Here is a 20,026-nt window from a genome sequence, read left to right as displayed (position 1 = left end):
GCTCTATTCAATATATCTCTGTTTCTGTGCCAGAACCAGTGTCTTGATTACTTTAGCTTGTAACTAACACAGCCTTGTCTAACTCAATGAAACTAAGCCATGCCATGTGGGGTCGACAGAGGATGAGATGGCTGGATGGCATTACCGACTCGACGGACACGAGTTTGGGTAAACTCCAGAAGTTGGTGATGGCCAGGGAGGCCTGGCGTGCTGTGATTCATGGGATCGCAAAGAGTTGGACACGACTGAGTGACTGAACTGAACTGACTGGTAGTCTGAAGTCAGGGAACCTGATTCTGTCAGCTCTTGCTTTTCTTTCTCAAGATCGCTTGGCTATTTGGGGTCTTTTTTTCCCCATTCACACTGTAAAATTTTTTGTTCTAGTTCTGTGAAAAACACCATTGGAAAGGTGAGGCATTCAATCTGCAGATTGCTTTGGGTAGTATAGTTATTTTGACAGCAAATTTGTTCAAGGTGGTTCTAGGAAAGGCCAGCATCTTAAAGCATTCAGATGGTCTGCCTGCGACCCTTCCTTTTGCTACATTTTTGTGTGATGTGGGTCAAAATGAGAAGCACACAGGAAAATAGTTGCCTCTCCTGGCATGTGGTAACATTGTGGAATATGAAAATGTGAGTCAAACACAGAGACAGCCCAGTCAAACATCACCTAAACACAGAGCTGATGTGGGCACTTGTGGGTGTGTACTTGTGCTTCTGAGAAACATTATACAAGTAAGGAATGGAAGTAATGAAACATAGTTCAGAAAAAAAGTTAAAGTGAAAATATTGTAGACAAACCTATAAAAGAATAAAAATTTGGAGACAAAAGAGAAAGGAGAGCTCAAGGGAGCAAGAGACCAGGGAACATGGATTAAAGTACTGACAGGGAACTCCAGGAGATAAGATCCTATTCATCTATTTCTTGTAGTTCTAATAATACTAATTGAATTTCAGATGAGTATCATACAAGTAGAGGACAAGAAAAAATACACCAAGTCATCTGGAATCAATTCAATGGAATTCTTTATTGCATGGGACTCTATTTACGTTATATATATTTTACATATCACTTACCTACTGTATTTTATATATGTTTATTTTTAATATGTATATATAAATGACAATGTCAAGTGCTAAGTTTTGAATTTTCAGTGATACCAAAGAGAGAGTTGCAGGAATTTAGGAGAAGTTGCATAAATGTGAGCTAGTGTGGTTGGGAGAAAAGGACAGCTCTGGGAGGGGCTGGGACATGGCCTGGGCCCTGACTGATGGGGAGTGAACAGGATATTTGAGGTGAACAGAATTTGCTTCCTATGATAGTTGTTAAGCAAGGAAATTATGAACATCCATAAACCTACAGTAAAGATGCAGAGTGCCAAGCATGGCCGGCAATTAAAAGAATAATCTTGTTAATAACCTTCAGAGGAGTTATAAAGGATGAGAAGCCTGAAGTTCCAGACTCAGCAATGTCATCTTGTTTTTTCAGTGTTCTGGTGCCAATTGTGCCATTTTTTAAAAAGAAAATTAACAAGTTGGTAATTGGTAGGAAAGCTTGGCATGACATATTTATTATGTATATAACCTGTTCTCCACAGATCCATATTTATTTCGTCCAGCTGCTTTTAAAAGTTAAAATTGTCTACACATGAAGGGCGTAGAGAGTTATCTTCAGAAGAGGATCAGGTCAATTTGAAACCAAAGGAGGAAGATTAGTCTAATTAAAAGTTAGATTAATAAAGAGAGTTGTATTCCGCAAGTCTAATGCTTTCAGTTCAGTTCAGTCACTCAGTCGTGTCTGACTCTTTGCGACCCCATGAATCATAGCACGCCAGGCCTCCCTGCCTATCACCAACTCCCGAAGTTCACTCAGACTCACGTCCATAGAGGCAGTGATGCCATCCAGCCATCTCATCCTGTAGTCCCCTTCTCCTTCTGCCCCCAATCCCTCCCAGCATCAAAGTCTTTTCCAATGAGTCAACTCTGCGCATGAGCTGGCCAAAGTACTGGGGTTTCAACTTTAGCATCATTCCTTCCAAAGAAATCCCAGGGCTGATCTGCTTCATAATGGACTGGTTGGATCTCCTTGCATTCCAAGGGACTCTCAAGACTCTTCTCCAACACCACAGTTCAAAAGCATCAATTCTTCAGCACTCAGCTTTCTTCACAGTCCAACTCTCACATCCATAAATGAACACTGGAAAAACCATAGCCTTGACTATATGGACCTTTGTTGGCAAAGTAATGTCTCTGCTTTTGAATATGCTATCTAGGTTGGTCATAACTTTCCTTCCAAGGAGTAAGTGTCTTTTAATTTCATGGGTGCAGTCACCATCTGCAGTGATTTTGGAGTCCCCCAAAATAAAGTCTGACACTGTTTCCACTGTTTCTGCATCTATTTCCCATGAAGTGGGGACCAGATGCCATGATCTTCGTTTTCTGAATGTTGAGCTTTAAGCCAACTTTTTCACTCTCTCTTTCTCTTTCATCAAGATGCTTTTTAGTTCCTCTTCACTTTCTGCCATAAAGGTGGTGTCATCTGCATATCTGAGGTTATTGATATTTCTCCTGGCAATCTTGATTCTAGCTTGTGCTTCTTCCAGCCCAGCGTTTCTCATGATGTACTCTGCATATGAGGTAAATAAGCAGGGTGACAATATACAGCCTTGATGTACTCCTTTTCCTATTTGGAACCAGTCTGTTGTTCCAAGTCCAGTTCTAACTGTTGCTTCCTGACTTTCATATAGATTTCTCAAGAGGCAGGTCAGGTGGTCTGGTATTCCCATCTCTTTCAGAATTTTCCACAGTTTATTGTGATCCACACAGTCAAAGGCTTTGGCATAGTCAATAAAGCAGAAATAGATGATTTTCTGGAACTCTCTTGCTTTTTCCATGATCCAGCATATGTTGGCAACTTGATCTCTGGTTCCTCTGCCTTTTCTAAAACCAGCTTGAACATCTGGAAGTTCACGGTTCACATATTGCTGAAGCCTGGCTTGGAGAATTTTGAGCATTACTTTATTAGCGTGTGAGATGAGTGCAATTGTGTGGTAGTTTGAGCATTTTTTGACATTGCCTTTCTTTGGGATTGGAATGAAAACGGACCTTTTCCAGTCCTGTGGCCACTGCTGAGTTCTCCAAATTTGCTGGCATATTGAGTGCAGCACTTTCACAGCATCATGTTTCAGGATCTGAAAGAGCTCAACTGGAATTCTATCACCTCCACTAGCTTTGTTCGTAGTGATGCTTTCTAAGGCCCACTTGAGTTCATATTCCAGGATGTCTGACTCTAGGTCAGTGATCACATCATCGTGATTATCCGGGTCGTGGGCAGCTGCGACTGGCGCACTTAAGCGCGGGCGGCTGCGACTGGCGCACTTAAGCATGGCCGAGAGGAGCTACCCCACGTCCGAGGTCAGGGGAAGAAGCCGGGAGGACCCCATGCCCAAAGGGCGGCAGCCAAGAGGAGTTACCCCACATCTAAGGTCAGGGGCAGCGGCCGAGAGTGCCAGGCTCTGATAGTGCAGGAACGCCCGAGAAGAGCTACCCAAATCCGAGGTCAGGGGCAGCAGCCAAGAGGAGCTACCCTGCGTCCGAGGTCAGGAGCGGCGGCCGAGAGGAGCTACCCCACGCCCCCACGCCCGAGTCAGGGGCGGCAGCCGAGAGGAACTACCCTACACCCCCACACCCGAGGCCAGAGGTGGCAGCCAGGAGGAGCTATCCCACACCTGAGGCCAGGGGCTGCTGCCGGGAGGAGCAACCCCATGCCCGAGGCCAGGGGTGGCAGCCAGGAGGACCAACCCCACGTCCAAGGAGTGGTGGCTGCACGTGCAGGAGGGCCTAGAGGAGCTATCCCACGTTGAAGGTCAGGAAGGGCAGCAGTGAGGAGATACCCCTCTCCAAGGTAAGGAGCAGCGGCTGCACTTTGCTGGAACAGCTGTGAAGAGATACCCCATGCCCAAGGTAAGAGAAACCCAAGTAAGACGGTAGGTGTTGCAAGAGGGCATCAGAGGGCAGACACACTGAAACCATACTCACAGGAAAGTAGTCAATCTAATCACACTAGGACCACAGCCTTGTCTAATTCAATGAAACTAAGCCATGCCCATGGGGCAACCCAAGATGGGCGGGTCATGGTGGAGAGATCTGACAGAATGTGGTCCATTGGAGAAGGGAATGGCAAACCACTTCAGTATTCTTGCCTTGAGAACTCCATGAACAGTATGAAAAGGCAAAATGATACGATACTGAAAGAGGAACTCCCCAGGTCAGTAGGTGCCCAATATGCTACTGGAGATCGGTGGAGAAATAACTCCAGAAAGAATGAAGGGATGGAGCCAAAGCAAAAACAATATGCAGCTGTGGATGTGACTGGTGATAGAAGCAAGGTCCAATGCTACAAAGAGCAATATTGCATAGGAACCTGGAATGTCAGGTCCATGAATCAAGGCAAATTGGAAGTGGTTAAACAAGAGATGGCAAGAGTGAATGTCTACATTCTAGGAATCAGCGAACTAAAATGGACTGGAATATGTGAATTTAATTCAGATGACCATTATATCTACTACAGCGCACAGGAATCCCTCAGAAGAAATGGAGTAGCCATCATGGTCAACAAAAGAGTCCGTAATGCAGTACTTGGATGCAATCTCAAAACGACAGAATGATCTCTGTTCATTTCCAAGGCAAACCATTCAATATCACAGTAATCCAAGTCTATGCCCCAACCAGTAAAGCTAAAGAAGCTGAAGCTGAACAGTTCTATGAAGACCTACAAGACCTTTTAGAACTAACACCCAAAAAAGATGTCCTTTTCATTATAGGGGACTGGAATGCAAAAGAAGGAAGTCAAGAAACACCTGGAGTAACAGGCAAATTTGGCCTTGGAATATGGAATGAAGCAGGGCAAAGACTAATAGAATTTTGCCAAGAAAATGCACTGGTCATAGCAAACACCCTCTTCCAACAACACAAGAGAAGACTCTACACATGGACATCACCAGATGGTCAACACCGAAATCAGATTGATTATTTCTTTGCAGCCAAAAATGGAGACGCTCCATATAGTCAACAAAAACAAGACCAGGAGCTGACTGTGGCTCAGATCATGAACTTCTTATTACCAAATTCAGACTTAAATTGAAGAAAGTAGGGAAAACCTCTAGACCATTCAGGTATGACCTAAATCAAATCCCTTTTCTCATGAGGTGGCCAAAATACTGGAGTTTCAGCTTTAACATTATTCCTTCCAAAGAAATCCCAGGGCAGATCTCCTTCAGAGTGGACTGGTTGGATCTCCTTGCAGTCCAAGGGACTCTCAAGAGTCTTCTCCAACACCACAATTCAAAAGCAACAATTTTTCGGTGCTCAGCCTTCTTCACAGTCCAACTCTCACATTTATACATGACCACAGGAAAAACCATAGCCTTGACTAGACGAACCTTTGTTGGCAAAGTAATTTCTCTGCTTTTGAATATGCTAAGTTGGTCATAACTTTCCTTCCAAGGAGTAAGCGTCTTTTAATTTCATGGCTGCAGTCACCATCTGTAGTGATTTTGGAGCCCAGAAAAATAAAGTCTGACACTGTTTCCACTGTTTCCCCATCTATTTCCCATGAAGTGATGGGACCAGATGCCATGATCTTCGTTTTCTGAATGTTGAGCTTTAAGCCAACTTTTTCACTCTCCTCTTTCACTTTCATCAAGAGGCTTTTGAGTTTGTCTTCACTTTCTGCCATAAGGGTGGTGTCATCTGCACATCTGAGGTTATTGATATTTCTCTTGATTCCAGCTTGTGTTTCTTCCAGTCCAGCGTTTCTCATGATGTACTCTGCATATAAGTTAAATAAGCAGGGTGACAATATACAGCCTTGACGAACTCCTTTTCCTATTTGGAACCAGTCTGTTGTTCCATGTCCAGTTCTAACTGTTGCTTCCTGACCTGCATATAGATTTCTCAACAGGCAGATCAGGTGGTCTGTTATTCCCATCTCTTACAGAATTTTCCACAGTTTATTGTGATCCACGCAGTCAAAAGCTTTGGCATAGTCAATAAAGCAGAAATAGATGTTTTTCTGGAACTCTCTTGCTTTTTACATGATCCAGCTGCTGCTGCTGCTGCTAAGTCACTTCAGTCGTGTCCAACTCTGTGTGACCCCATAGACGGAATCCCCGTCCTTGGGATTCTCCAGGCAAGAGCACTTAAGTGGGTTGCCATTTCCTTCTCCAATGCATGAAAGTGAAAAGTGAAAGGGAAAGTCGTGTCCGACTCTTCGCGACCCCACGGACTGCAGCCTACCAGGCTCCTCTGTCCATGGGATTTGCCAGGCAAGAGTACTGGAGTGGGGTGCCATCCAGTGGATGCTGGCAATTTGATCTCTGGTTCCTCTGCCTTTTCTAAAACCAGCTTGAACATCAGAAGTTCATGGTTCACATATTGCTGAAGCCTGGCTTGGAGAATTTTGAGCATTACTTTACTAACTTGTGAGAATAGTGCAATCGCTAAGGCGCAGGCGGCTGCGACTGGCGCGCTAAAGTGCGGCCTAGAGGAGCCACCCCACGACCGAGGTCAGGGGCAGTGGCCGAGAGTACCAGACTGCAAAGGCGCAGGAACGGCCAAGAAGAGCTAGCCCGCGTCCGAGGTCAGGGGCGGCGACCAGAGGAGTTACCCCGAGTCCGAGGTCAGGGGCGGCGACCAGAGGAGTTACCCCGTGTCCAAATGCTCTAACAGCTATCTAAACACAGAGTAATCCCATGGCTCCTCTGAAATGCCTTGGGAGTGAAGAGCGAGCCTCCCGCCCCAGAGCCCCCTTGCCGCCTGCCCTTCCCTGGTGGGGAGGTGAGGGTGTTTGCATGGCCGGCTCCCCGGTGGGGCTACACTCACCAGAGCCCTCAGGGCGCGGCTCTAATGCCCGGGCTACCCGGTCCCCACCTCCCTGGTGTAACTCGCACCTGAGCTCCAGCAGCCCGTCTCCCGGTCTCTCCGCGCGCCACCGGGGCGAGAGGCCCACCGCGCAGCCCGCGCACACAGAGGCTTCGAGGACGCGGGGCGGCGGGGGTCGCTGAGGAAGTGGCGGCGTCCCCGGCGCGCGGGAAGCCGCCGAAACCGACCTGCCCACAGCCACGGAGTGGAACCACAGGCACACCCGCCATCTCGCACGCGGTTGTGCAGCTCCAGAGCAGCGGCCCCGGGAGACGCCCGCCCGCCCCCGGCCTCACGGCGCCCCGCCTCAGGCAGCCTTCCCTCGGCCGCGCGGGGCAGCTCCCGGGCCGGCTCCACGGGCTTCTCGCAGAACACGGCGCGGGCGACGGGCGGAGAGCTTAGGCCGGGCCTCTTCGAGGGTTGGCGGCGCACAGAGGGCGTGTGAGCGGCCAGCACCACGCCCGTGCCTGGGGGCGGGGTTGTGTGGGCGGCGAGCCGGGCGGGCGCCTGCGCGGGGGGCGTGCGGCCGGGGAGCGCAGGCCGGCGTCGGGGGTTGTGAGAGCGGGAGCGCCGCACGCCTCACTGGGGTGAGGGCAGCGCGCGAGAGGCGAGCGGGGCCATTGGGGAGCGGGGAGAGGGGTGCGTGTGAGCGGGAAGCATGAACCGAGAGCGTACGAGCGGGGAGCCCGGCCGGCACCGCAGGGGGCGTGTGAGCCGGAAACCGGGCCTTGGTGGGAAAGGCGCGCCGGCGCCCGGGCCCTGTCAGTGGGAAACGCGCACCGGCGCCCCGGGGCCCTGTGACCCGGGAGGGCGGGTAGTCACCCTCTGGCCTGAGGGCCGAGCTGCTGGCAGTTGAAACCGGGCCCCCTCCGCGTGGGGCGGGCGAGGCGCCCGGAGAAAGCTGTGAGGCACCAGCAGTGGGCTTGGCCAGTGCCTGTGTCCGGCCGCCACCGGGCTCCTAATTGTTTTTAATTGGAGGATAATGACAATATCCTGATTTTTTACCCTACACTTTGGGTTTGAAGTGACGTTTATCTAAAAATTGCTGCATTATTCCAGGTCAGTCTATAGCCAAATGTTTGTGTCTCTTCCTTCCGTTCTCCCCTCGATTTTTATTGGAGTACAGTTGATTTACAATATTGTGTTAGTGTCAGGTGTGCAGCAGAGTGAATCAGTTACGTGTATATATCAACTCTTTTTAAAAGCATTTTTTCCGTATGGGCTCTTACAGAGTGTTGAGTTCCCTGTGCTATACGGTTGGTCCTCATTAGTTATCTATTTCCTACACAATAGTGTGTAGTGTGTGTGTGTCAGTCCCAGTCTCCCAACCAAACGTGTGTTTCTTTGGTACATGTGCACCTGTAAAACTGCTAGAGAGCGTCAGAGAGCAACAGGCTGAATTGTTTGTTTGTTTGTTTTTACCACTTTGGCCTTGAAAAGAGAGTTCTTGAAACTTGAAAGTATTACTGCGTTTGAATTGTCAACGTGATCTGCAAGGAACATTTCAAGAGACGCCAAAGTATGGGGGATAGTGATAAATCTGTGGGCTTATGACAACAGCAGTTTGCTTTAGTGATGTTTTAACAAGGGCTTCCCTGATCGCTCAGTTGGTAAAGCATCCGCCTGCAGTGCAGGAGACCCCAGTTCGATTCCTGGGTCGGGAAGATCTGGAGAAGGGAAAGGCTACCCACTCCAGTATTCTGACCTGGAGAGTTCCATGGACTGTATAGGGAATGGGGTGGCAAAGAGTCAGAGACAACTGAGCGACTTTCACTTTTATGCTAATAATACAAAGCATTTTGGATGTGCGGAGTACCTTTATGGCAGCCATACTTGAAGTAACAGAAAGTAAGGGTGCCCTGTTTGAAGGTGGCACCAATGCAAGGAGCTAGGAAGGGCCTGCTCTCTTCGTTGCAGGCGGCTGCTGCCTGGTGATCCAGCACCGTGCCTGAAGTCAGCATCCTGGTTCTGACACTTAGCAGCTGTGGGATCTTGGCAAAACCTGTCTTACCTGGATTACACGTGGGCAGTTTGTAAAAGTACGATATTTTCTTAGAAAGGGTTTAGGAAATCTTCATGCAACTCAGTGTTCATTTTAACAGAGTATCTCTGAGAGCCTTCCACAGAAGTATGTGGATCATTTATCTGGAGCTGCTGGTCAAAGAGGAAAAGAAGACGTTAAATGGACAAGTAGAAGGTAAGAACTAGATTTGATAGAAAGGTCATTTGACAGAACGTTGAATTAAAATGGGACTGCTGACGTATTCTAATAGCCAAAGCAAATCACCTGTCGGATGCGTAGTGAGGAAAAAGTCGAGGAGGGATATAGTGTATCTTATCAGGTGTCAGCCACAGATTAAATTGAGAATGCCATTTAAGGAGCTAAATTATGAGTTCCTGGACTTCCTTGGAGGTCTGGTCCAATGGTTAAGACCATGCAGTTAAGACTCTGGTGCAGGGGGTGCAGTTTCGATCCCTGGTCAGTGTGATCCATGGCCGAAAGAAAAAAATTACTAGTTGTGTTTCAAGATACTCTACAACCTCAGGAAGGTTGAGAACTAAGAGGAAAGAGGGAATGAAGGATGAGAGAGGCATAGGGTTCAGGGAGGAAATGAAGGAAAAGAAAGCAAGGGTCTATGGGGGAAGGTGGCAAGAAATGTTAGGTCTTTAGAAAAAGGGAGAGTATTTGACATGGGCGATGAATTTGAAGTGAGCTTGTCCGAGAGGAACAGCAGAGTTTTCCTTGTCTTATTGTTTTTCTGGCTGTGAGCAGGCATTCAGGATTGAGGTCCCTGGGCACGCAGAGCTGTGTGTTAGCCTCTGTGCAGGAACATGAGCATAGGCGCTCAGCTGTAAATGTGTGCAAATTGATGTCATATGAGATGATGCCTCTTCATAGGATGGTGTCAGCTAGGCCAAAACAAAAGAACTGGAAGGAAGGAGAGAGCAGGGGCCACGATGGGGAGATCAAGGAACCGACAGCCTGCTACAGTGTCCACTGGAAGTTTCCAGCTTCTAATGCAGTTTCAGTTTGGAGGGAAGTGTCTCCAAAGTGAGGGTAGAGTGAAGGTATGTTGCTGCTGCTGCTAAGTCGCATCAGTCATGTCCGACTCTGGGCGACCCCATCAACGGCAGCCCACCAGGCTTCTCCATCCATGGGGTTTCCCAGGCAAGAGTACTGGAGTGGGTTGCCATTGCCTTCTCCTGAGGGTAAGTTGAGGCTAAGATTTTAGAAGAATAAATTAAGTTGAGGTCATGTAGAAGCAGACTCAGTGTAGACCAGAGTTTCTCACATTTGAATTAGTTGCCTGGGGACCTTGTGGGAAGTGTACTTGCTGAGCAGGAGGTCTGAGATTCTGTGTTTCTAACAGGCTTTCTGAGTAGCAAGGGTGTAGCCTTGCCTTTAGAGAAATCTGGAAGAGGAGCATCGGATAGTGCAGGACAGAACAGGATCGAGAAAAAGCATTATTTTGTTTTTCTTTCTGAGCGTGTTTATAGCCAGAGGGAAGCAAAGAGTTGCAGTAGCAATTACAGGTGTAAGATACCATTGCTAAGCAGAGAGGGAAAAAGAAGTGGTGGAGATGATCCATAGAAGGAATGTAAAGGGGGAAGAATTCAGACCGCAGATCCAGAGATTACCCTTTGGAGAGGAGAGATTCTAGTGACAGGAGGAAGGGAGGAAAGTAAGTCCTTAGGGAGGTGAGTTTGGAGTTGATGAGGACACTTGAGAGAATTCCTTCTACATGGCTCCAGTGTATTTCCACTGAAAAGAGAAAAAGTCATTGTTGCTCCAGAGAATACTGGGGGTGGGGGAGAAGGGTGGTGGTGCTAGAAGTAGGGGAAACCCCACCCCTCTAAGTAACTCTCAGGCATCAGACGTATATGTTGTATTGGTATTTATTATTTGAAGTAGACTAATTTGAATATGGAAGGCATTGACTTTTTTTTTTTTTAAGATAGCTGATTTTTTGGCAGTTGTTTCACAGAAATCCTCTGAAGCATTAGCATGATGTTGCAAACCAAACTAAGTTTTGAAACAAAACAGATTAATAGGGTTCATCCCCTAAATGCTGAAAGTGTTATTTTCAATAAATACTACACTGATTTTGAAACATGCAAGATTTTTAATATCTAATAATTCTGTGGCAATTAAATTATTCACAAAGTTCTTATGGAATACAGAATAGGGAACAAACAGATTGAGTGAATCAATGTAAGTAATACTAGAAAAGTAAAAAGAAAAAATGAGACAAACTAGTTAGTATCTCTTCATAAAGAGACGCTTACAGTGAGTGACGTGTAAGATACAATAAGCTGTGAAGCAGTAGTGAGTTTGAGGGGAGAGGACAACGTGGAAGTGATTCTCTGAAATAAGAGTTTGTAGAAGGTTGTCAGAGTTGTATTCTTCCTCACGTTCTAATAAATGGAGACTTTGTTTTCATATTTTTCAGGTTGGGATTCTACTGGTTTGAGCCTCAGTAGTGAGACTTGTCAAAGAGCCAGGCATTTGCAAGTTGATGATCAGTGTCTGTTGATTTCACAATCAATGACCAAAAATCAGTCAGCATCCACAGAATTGGGACAGATGACCTTGTTAGGTGGTTAGAATAGGAAAAAGGAGTCCAGAATGGCAGTGGCTAAAAGACAAGGAAGGGTAGAGCCCGCAAAGATAGAACAAAAGAAGGTCCGAGGACCGGAGTGAGGACCTCAGGTAGAAAAAAACAGCACTCCTGGCTAGCCCAGTTTACATGGGGCAAGTCCAGGGGGAGGAAAAAAACATATAAAAAGAGGGGCCAAAGGGCCGGGGGTTTCTCTCCCATGCATGTGTGCTCTGTCTCTCTCCCTCTCTCTCTTTCTCTCTTCTCTCTGCATCTTTTGGGTCAGCATGTCCTCACAACTCATGGATGTATTTTCCAAATAAAACTGAGCTGTAACATGGAGCTGTAACACTACCTGAGAGCTGTGACGCCGAGGGCTTTAACGTCCGTCGCTTCAAATGTTTGCTGTGACAAGACAGAACTGAGGAAATTACACACTCCCCTGACAACCTTAATAGATAAAGAAAAGGTGAATATTGGAGTGGTGTTTCTGGCAGGGACTTACACGCTCTATCAGCTGTGCAGGTCTGAGCTGCCAGAAAACAGAGAAAGCAAACAAGGTAGTGAAGAAGCCCAGAGCTTTCAGCCCTGGGCCACTTGGGCACTGACGTTTCCAAAATTAGATATTGTGGCAAAATCTACCGTGTGCTGACTCCTTTTATGCCACCTACAACCAAACGGTATTTCTTAGAAAGGTGTTTGCATTCTTCCTCTTACCATAGTACGACCATCATACCTGACAAAGAGAGTTAGGAGAAAGTAAATTCATTTAGGCTAGTATGTAGCACACCTGATAGTGGTAGCAGGTTTATATTTAGAATTTTGCATCTAGTTGGGAGACCTAGGTAGACATCTAGAGATTGCCTTCTCAAAATGTGGCTTAATAGCTATATTTTTACATAGCTCTGAATTCATAAGTATTCGTTATAAATTATATTCAGTATGACTGCAAGAGCACCTCTGAAGCCAATGCTAAAGTATTTCTTGTGTTTTCTATGACTTTATATATTTTAGAATTGGCTTTCCTAGTGATAATGGGAGTCATGGGAGAACGCACTGGTCATAGCAAACACCCTCTTCCAACAACACAAGAGAAGACTCTACACATGGACATCACCAGATGGTCAACACCAAAATCAGATTGATTATATTCTTTGCAGCCAAAGATGGAAAAGCTATATAGAGTCAGCAAAAACAAGACAGGGAGCTGACTTCGGCTCAGACCATGAACTCCTAATTGCCAAATTCAGACTTAAATTGAGGAAAGTAGGGAAAACCACTAGACCATTCAGGTATGACCTAAATCAAATCCCTTATGATTAAACAGTGGAAGTGAGAGATAGATTTAAGGGACTAGATCTGATAATACAGTGCCTGATGAACTATGGATGGAGGTTCATGACATTGTACAGGAGACAGGGATCCAGACCATCCCCATGGAAAAGAAATGCAAAAAACAAAATGGCCATCTGGGAAGGCCTTACAAATAGCTGTGAAAAGAAGAGAAGCGAAAAGCAAAGGAGAAAAGGAAAGATATAAGCCTCTGAATGCAGAGTTCCAAAGAATAGCAAGAAGAGATAAGAAAGCCTTCCTCAGCGATCAATGCAAAGAAATAGAGGAAAACAACAGAATGGGAAAGACTAGAGATCTCTTCAAGAAAATCTGAGATACCAAAGGAACATTTCATGCAAAGATGGGCTCGAAAAAGGACAGAAATGGTATGCAACTAACAGAAGCAGAAGATATTAAGAAGAGGCGGCAAGAATACACAGAAGAACTGTACAAAAAATCTTCACGACCAAGATAATCATGATGGTGTGATCACTCACCTAGAGCCAAACATCCTGGAATGTGAAGTCAAGTGGGCCTTAGAAAGCATCACTAAGAACAAAGGTAGTGGAGGTGATGGAATTCCAGTTGAGCTATTCCAAATCCTGAAAGATGATGCTGTGAAAGTGCTGCACTCAGTATGCTAGCAAATTTTGAAAACTCAGCAGTGGCCACAGGACTGGAAAAGGTCAGTTTTCATTCCAATCCCACAGAAAGGCAATGCCAAAGAATGCTCAAACTACTGCACAATTGCACTCATCTCACACGTTAATAAAGTAATGCTCAAAATTTTCCAAGCCAGGCTTCAGCAATATGTGAACCGTGAACTTCCTGATGTTCAAGCTGGTTTTAGAAAAGGCAGAGGAACCAGAGATCAAATTGCCAACATCTGCTGGATCATGGAAAAAGCGGAGAGAGTTCCAGAAAAGCATCTATTTCTGCTTTATTGACTATGCCAAAGCCTTTGACTGTGTGGATTACAATAAACTGTGGAAAATTCTGAAAGAGATGGGAATACCAGACCACCTGATCTGCCTCTTGAGATTTGTATGCAGGTCAGGAAGCAGCAGTTAGAACTGGACATGGAACAATAGACTGGTTCCAAATAGGAAAAGGAGTATGTCAAGGCTGTATATTGTCACCCTGCTTATTTAACTTATATGCAGAGTACATCATGAGAAACGCTGGACTGGAAGAAACACAAACTGGAATCAAGATTGCCGGGAGAAATATCTATAACCTCAGATATGCAGATGACACCACCCTTATGGCAGAGAGTGAAGAAGAACTAAAAAGCCTCTTGATGAAAGTGAAAGTGGAGAGTGAAAAAGTTGGCTTAAAGCTCAACATTCAGAAAATGAAGATCATGGCATCCGGTCCCATCACTTCATGGGATGTAGATGGGGAAACAGTGGAAACAGTGTCAGACTTTATTTTTCTGGGCTCCCAAATCACTACAGATGATGACTGCAGCCATGAAATTAAAAGACGCTTACTCCTTGGAAGGAAAGTTATGACCAACCTAGACAGCATATTCCAAAGCAGAGACATTACTTTGCCAACAAAGGTTCGTCTAGTTAAGGCTATGGTTTTTCCTGTGGTCATGTATGGATCTGAGAGTTGGACTGTGAAGAAGGCTGAGTGCCGAAGAATTGAAGCTTTTGAACTGTGGTGTTGGAGAAGACTCTTGAGAGTCCCTTGGACTGCAAGGAGATCCAACCAGTCCATTCTCAAGCAGATCCGCCCTGGGATTTCTTTGGAAGGAATGATACTAAAGCTGAGACTCCAGTACTTTGGCCACCTCATGCGAAGAGTTGACTCATTGGAAACGACTGATGCTGGTAGGGATTGAGGGCAAGAGGAGATGGGGACGACAGAGGATGAGATGGCTGGATGGCATCACTGACTCGATGGACGTGAGTCTGAGTGAACTCCGGGAGTTGGTGATGAACAGGGAGGCCTGGCGTACTGCGATTCATGGGGTCGCAAAGAGTGGGACACGACTGAGCGACTGATCTGATCTGAACTGTTTCCCGGTGGCAGGTGTGTCCCATAGGCAGCTGGTGTCACTGTGAGACCACCTCCCTTTCTCTCTGATGCCCTTTCTCTCCTCTCCCAATTGTGACTTGTTACTTGAGGAGCCCTAGACACATGTGTACTTCTTTAGAGCAAGGTTTACAGGAGGTCTGCTCCGTGTTTTCAGTGTTCAAACAGTTTATTGGGAATTCCATATACTATATGGCAACTTTAAAAATGCAAATCATTAAGTTGGTGTTTTCCATCTTCCGCAGGACTCATGAGAGGCTGGCAGTGATCAGCACCAAACTTGAGGTAGAGAAGCAGCAGAACAGATCTTTATTCAACACTGTAAGCACGAGGCCAGTCCTGGAGCCCCCTTGTGTTGGAAATTTCAATAATCCTTTAGTGCTCAATGGAAATCTTACTCCAAGAGCAAACGTACGTTTTTCTACCTCAATTCCACACCCTTCGAATAACAGCATGGAGACTTACTTGACCAAGGTTAGTTCTATTATCTTTTCTCCACTGGGTTTCAGATTTCTGATATGAATGATCCTTGTTTTTAATTTGGTGAACTTCTGAGTTGTTTGTGTGACTTAATGCACACTAAGTAAAAGTCATAATTAGCTGTGCTAATAAAGGAGACAAATTTTATGATTTTTTTTGTCCCAGAGTTCTTGATTTTAAGAGATATGTACTAAATTATTAAATTTCTTGAAAAGCTGCATTTAAATTCTACTTTAGAAATGACATCTTATTGCCTAGTATCCAAAAGTATTCTTTCAGATGTTTCACTTCCTTTCTAATTGATTTCAGTTGGCAATGGTTCATAATCATTTCCACGCTCTGCTGTACCCAACGAAGTTTTTCTGCCTCTAAGCATAAGTGAATCACTGGCATCTAAACACTAACATAGATGCAAAAATCCTTAACAAAATTCTAGCAATCAGAATCCAACAACACATTAAAAAGATCATACCCCATGACCAAGTGGGCTTTATCCCAGGGATGCAAGGATTTTTCAATATCCGCAAATCAATCAATGTAATACACCACATTAACAAATTGAAAAATAAAAACCATATGATTATCTCAATAGATGCAGAGAAAGCCTTTGACAAAATTCAACACCCATTTATGATAAAAACTCTCCAGAAAGCAAGAATAGAAGGAACATACCTCAACATAATAAAAGCTATATATGACAAACCCACAGCAAACATTATCCTCAATGGTGAAAAATTGCAAGCCTTTCCTCTAAAGTCAGGAACAAGACAAGGGTGCCCACTTTCACCATTACTATTCAACATAGTTTTGGAAGTTTTGGCCACAGCAATCAGAGCAGAAAAAGAAATAAAAGGAATCCAAATTGGAAAAGAAGAAGTAAAACTCTCACTATTTGCAGATGACATGATCCTCTACATAGAAAACCCTCAAGACTCCACCAGAAAATTACTAGAACTAATCAATGACTATAGTAAAGTTGCAGGATATAAAATCAACACACAGAAATCCCTTGCATTCCTATACACTAATAATGAGAAAACAGAAAGAGAAATTAAGGAAACAATTCCATTCACCATTGCAATGGAAAGAATAAAATACTTAGGAATAAACACTAACCACATATGGATGCTTTTTGTTTAAAGGAATCCCAGATAAATCCTTTTTATGAATTAAATAAACTTACAATGAATTAAATAAACTTACAATACTAAACCAAAACACTAATTTCTAGTTTTAGCTTAACCTTTTTTGTTATTTTCTTACATAAATTTTGTCATTTCTTACAAAAATGACATTTTTGTTATTTTCTTTAATTGCTATTTTACTTATAGCATTTTTATTTAAAATTAAAAAAAAAACAATCTTGCTGAGCATTTGTAGAATATTTCTAGATTTGTAGTTATTTCAAACATTTAAACATTATAAATGAAGCTCACTTTATCTGTATCTTGACATCACCTGGATGAATGGTATCTAAGATAGCAATGATGGAGAGTCTTTAAATTGCAACCAGTTTTCATTGTTCAATCATTGTAATTAAAATATCCATTTCAGTCCGTGCACACAGGTTTATAGGTTTAATGGTGTTTTCCTGATGTTTGTGATGCACGGAAAAGTAGCCCTTGTTAAATGCAGTCTCAACCTGTTTTCTCATTTGGCTTCTTGCCATTGTAGGAGAGCAATTAAGCTTTCTTTCACAGCACTGCATCTACGTTAGGTCTTAGTACTTCAGAGCTGTGAAACTGGAGGACATGCTTTAGCTGTGTGGTCATAGTGGGCCTCCGAACACTTCATCCCAAGTCAGACACTTCCCCACGCAGGCCTAAGAGGAGGAAGCAAATGCTTGACCCCCGTCCCAGACACAGGCTGCCTACTGCACACCCAAGTTCACAGTGCTATGGGCACATACATCTTTTCAAAGTAGAGATTTGGAACCAAGCAAGCACTTTGGGAGAAGTTCCTTCTCCAAAACTCACCAGTTAGGTAAATCTCCTCACCTCTCGTAAGGAGGGTAGAAGTGTAACTCCTCACCTTGAAACTTTTCTCCTTCAAATTCCCTGTAGTGTTTTTTTTTTTTTTTTAATTAATGCTTTATAAATTAACTATCAACTGCTACATATAGGAGTTTGACAATAATTTATTCTTGTTTAAAATATGATTTAGTTAGAAAGCTATGTCATGTCATGCCACAAGGATTATTGAATTATATAAGAAAGTTTTACATATTCATTTTCTCTGCATTATAGTTAAAAATATATGTGTTTTTTCTTAATCTGAGGAAGTAGCTGGCATAGGACTCTGGACTCAGTAAGAAAGTCATTGGCTTTGTTACTTCTTTTGTAGAATTACGAACTTTGCCTAAATCATGACTCTCATACCTTAAAAAAAGTTGGTTTTTTTTTTTTCAAAGAAAACAACCTTTCTTTAAAAAAAAAAAAGCAAACTTTTGTGTGGAACCATATTATGTAAAACGGAGACAAGTATAAAGCCTTTTAACCAAAGGAGTGGCCAGAGGTCCTGCACTTGTGACTTCTCTGTTCCTCAACCCTGCAGGGACCCCTGTGGGACCTTCCCCTTCTCTGGGACATAGTTCGGAAACTAACAGTTATATGTTAATCCTTCTCACTAAACACCTTTAGAATAAAAACTTGCTGGTACATTGTTTTCTTGTGTATAATTTTCTCACCTTTCTGTGTTTTTGTTAAATGGAAAAGTTTAAAGAAAACTGCAGATGTGTTCTCCTTCATAACATTCAACTCAAACTACTTCCTCCATTTGAACAGGATCCTCACCTAGAAATCAAAGTAAAGGTCTCAGAAGTATGTATTTAAGGCAGGAGCTGTTAGGGAGAGAAGACAGTAATCTTATGGGTCATTCCTAGGATCATGGGTCATTCTCTAATTCTTTGAAATTATGTGTACTCGATAGACTGATATTTATTGTACTTTTTATCAGATTAAATAACATTCCATATAAGCAGAATAAGTAGGAATGCATTTTCTTTTATTTATGTGATTATTTTTCTACTTAAGTAATCTTCAAGTTAGGTCTAGTCTCTAAAAGTATTATTTAAATGTCACATTTAGTAAGCTGTATAACATTCCTATGATAATCTCTTGCTTAACTTAAAGATAAGTAATATTTGACTTATTTCAGATGTGGCAGGAGTTGGACAGGAGTATAACTAGAGAACTAAGAGAAGGTATGTTGCCAAAATGTATGAATTAAATTTAGACATTGATTTCTGAAATACACTGTAAACAATAAATGGCATCTCTTTCCATTGTTTGTTTGGATAACAGATGCTATGTTAAATATTTTTGTCTTATACATAGCTAATGAGAAATGTGAAAGCATGAGCAGTCATAGTGAAAAATATTCTTCTTCCTCATTTATTCATCATGTTCCATAGTTTAAAAAAAACGTCAAAAGGTCTATGTATTTCTATTTATTTCTGGCTGTATCCTTTCTCTACTACTGCCATCGCTGTGGAACTGTCCATCTGCACCCTGACACCATTTTCAGAAAGCATGGAGTTCATCAGCGTCTCGAGTGTCTGGTAGTGGTCAAGGCTAGAACACCCAGACTCAAGCAGTCATGTTTGCGTAGCTGTCACTTGGTGGGCGACTTAGTAATTTCTGTGTCATTGACTTTGTCACTAGTTTCTCTCTTGCCCTCAGGAAAAGCTCCAAACACCTGCATCAATTTGGGTCCTTCCAAAGTAGTTGGCCTTATCTCTTTACCACCTTACTCTGGCCCTTAGCTGTGCATCTAACCAGCCAGACTGTGTAGGATCCCACAGATTCGTTTCCTCACCTCTGGTCTTTGTATGTGCTTCTCCCCTCTGTCTCTTGTACTTCTTCCTGTCCTTCAGGTAGCTACTTCCATAGCACCTCCACCAAAAAGCTGGCAGCATTGACACAAAGCCGGCTGTCCCTTCTGAATGTTCCTTGTGCCATCTTGTATACCTGTCTTAGTATTTATGACTCTGTATGGAAATTGTCTGTTCATCTATTTTTACAGTTTATGGCATTATCATTTCTCAGGTTGACTGGGTCACCTTCATCTTGTAATTCCAGTGTTTGTCACAGCACCTTAGCAGATAGTTATTGAGTGAATGAATGAAGAATGAGAAAGCCAGAAGCTCTGATACTCAGCCACATGTGGGACTGTAGGCTGATTATATAATTGTAATCTTGTATTTTGTTTTCTGTCATCTATAGATATGTTTCATTTTGCAGAGCACTTAGATATATCTCAGGTTTGTTTTTTTTTTCCCCACTAATACTGAGTTAACTCAAGTATTTTAGATAAAGAATGTAATCCTTTTTTTTTTCCAGCTGCTGCTGAATTTGAATCTGAGTCCTATGGATTGTCTCCTCTAGGAGCTACAGATGGGTCAAATCTGTCTGAGGACCTGCTTTTGAAAACATCACAAGAATATGTACAGATTTGGAAGAAAAAAAAATATGATCTGAAAGATAAATAGTAAAAATTTCCCTTCTTGACTGTTTTCATGACATTTTAGTTGTTTCTCATTAAACATGATGAGAAAATCTTTATTAAAGGGAAATCTTTTTTGTGTGTATGATGAAAATTTATATGGTATTTTAAAAATACTACTTTTAAGTAGTATTAGTACTACTTTTAAACAG

General features: G+C 43.5%; 1 protein-coding gene across 1 annotated transcript; it reads left to right on the top strand.

Annotated features, from left to right (window-relative positions):
• Positions 1–7,061: 7,061 nt before the first annotated feature.
• LOC113903692 (translation initiation factor IF-2-like) lies at positions 7,062–19,959 on the top strand (the record flags this gene model as incomplete). Its single annotated transcript, XM_027560252.1, has 5 exons — positions 7,062–7,505; positions 9,021–9,115; positions 15,137–15,365; positions 18,528–18,573; positions 19,712–19,959. Coding segments are annotated over 5 exons (963 nt in total), but the record flags the coding sequence as incomplete, so codon positions are not given.
• Positions 19,960–20,026: the final 67 nt, after the last annotated feature.

Source organism: Bos indicus x Bos taurus, chromosome 13, assembly GCF_003369695.1.
Source record: "Bos indicus x Bos taurus breed Angus x Brahman F1 hybrid chromosome 13, Bos_hybrid_MaternalHap_v2.0, whole genome shotgun sequence".
Classification (NCBI taxonomy): Eukaryota; Metazoa; Chordata; class Mammalia; order Artiodactyla; family Bovidae; genus Bos; species Bos indicus x Bos taurus.
Note: the sequence above shows the minus strand (reverse complement) of the source record. Positions and strands in the feature narration are given on the sequence as shown.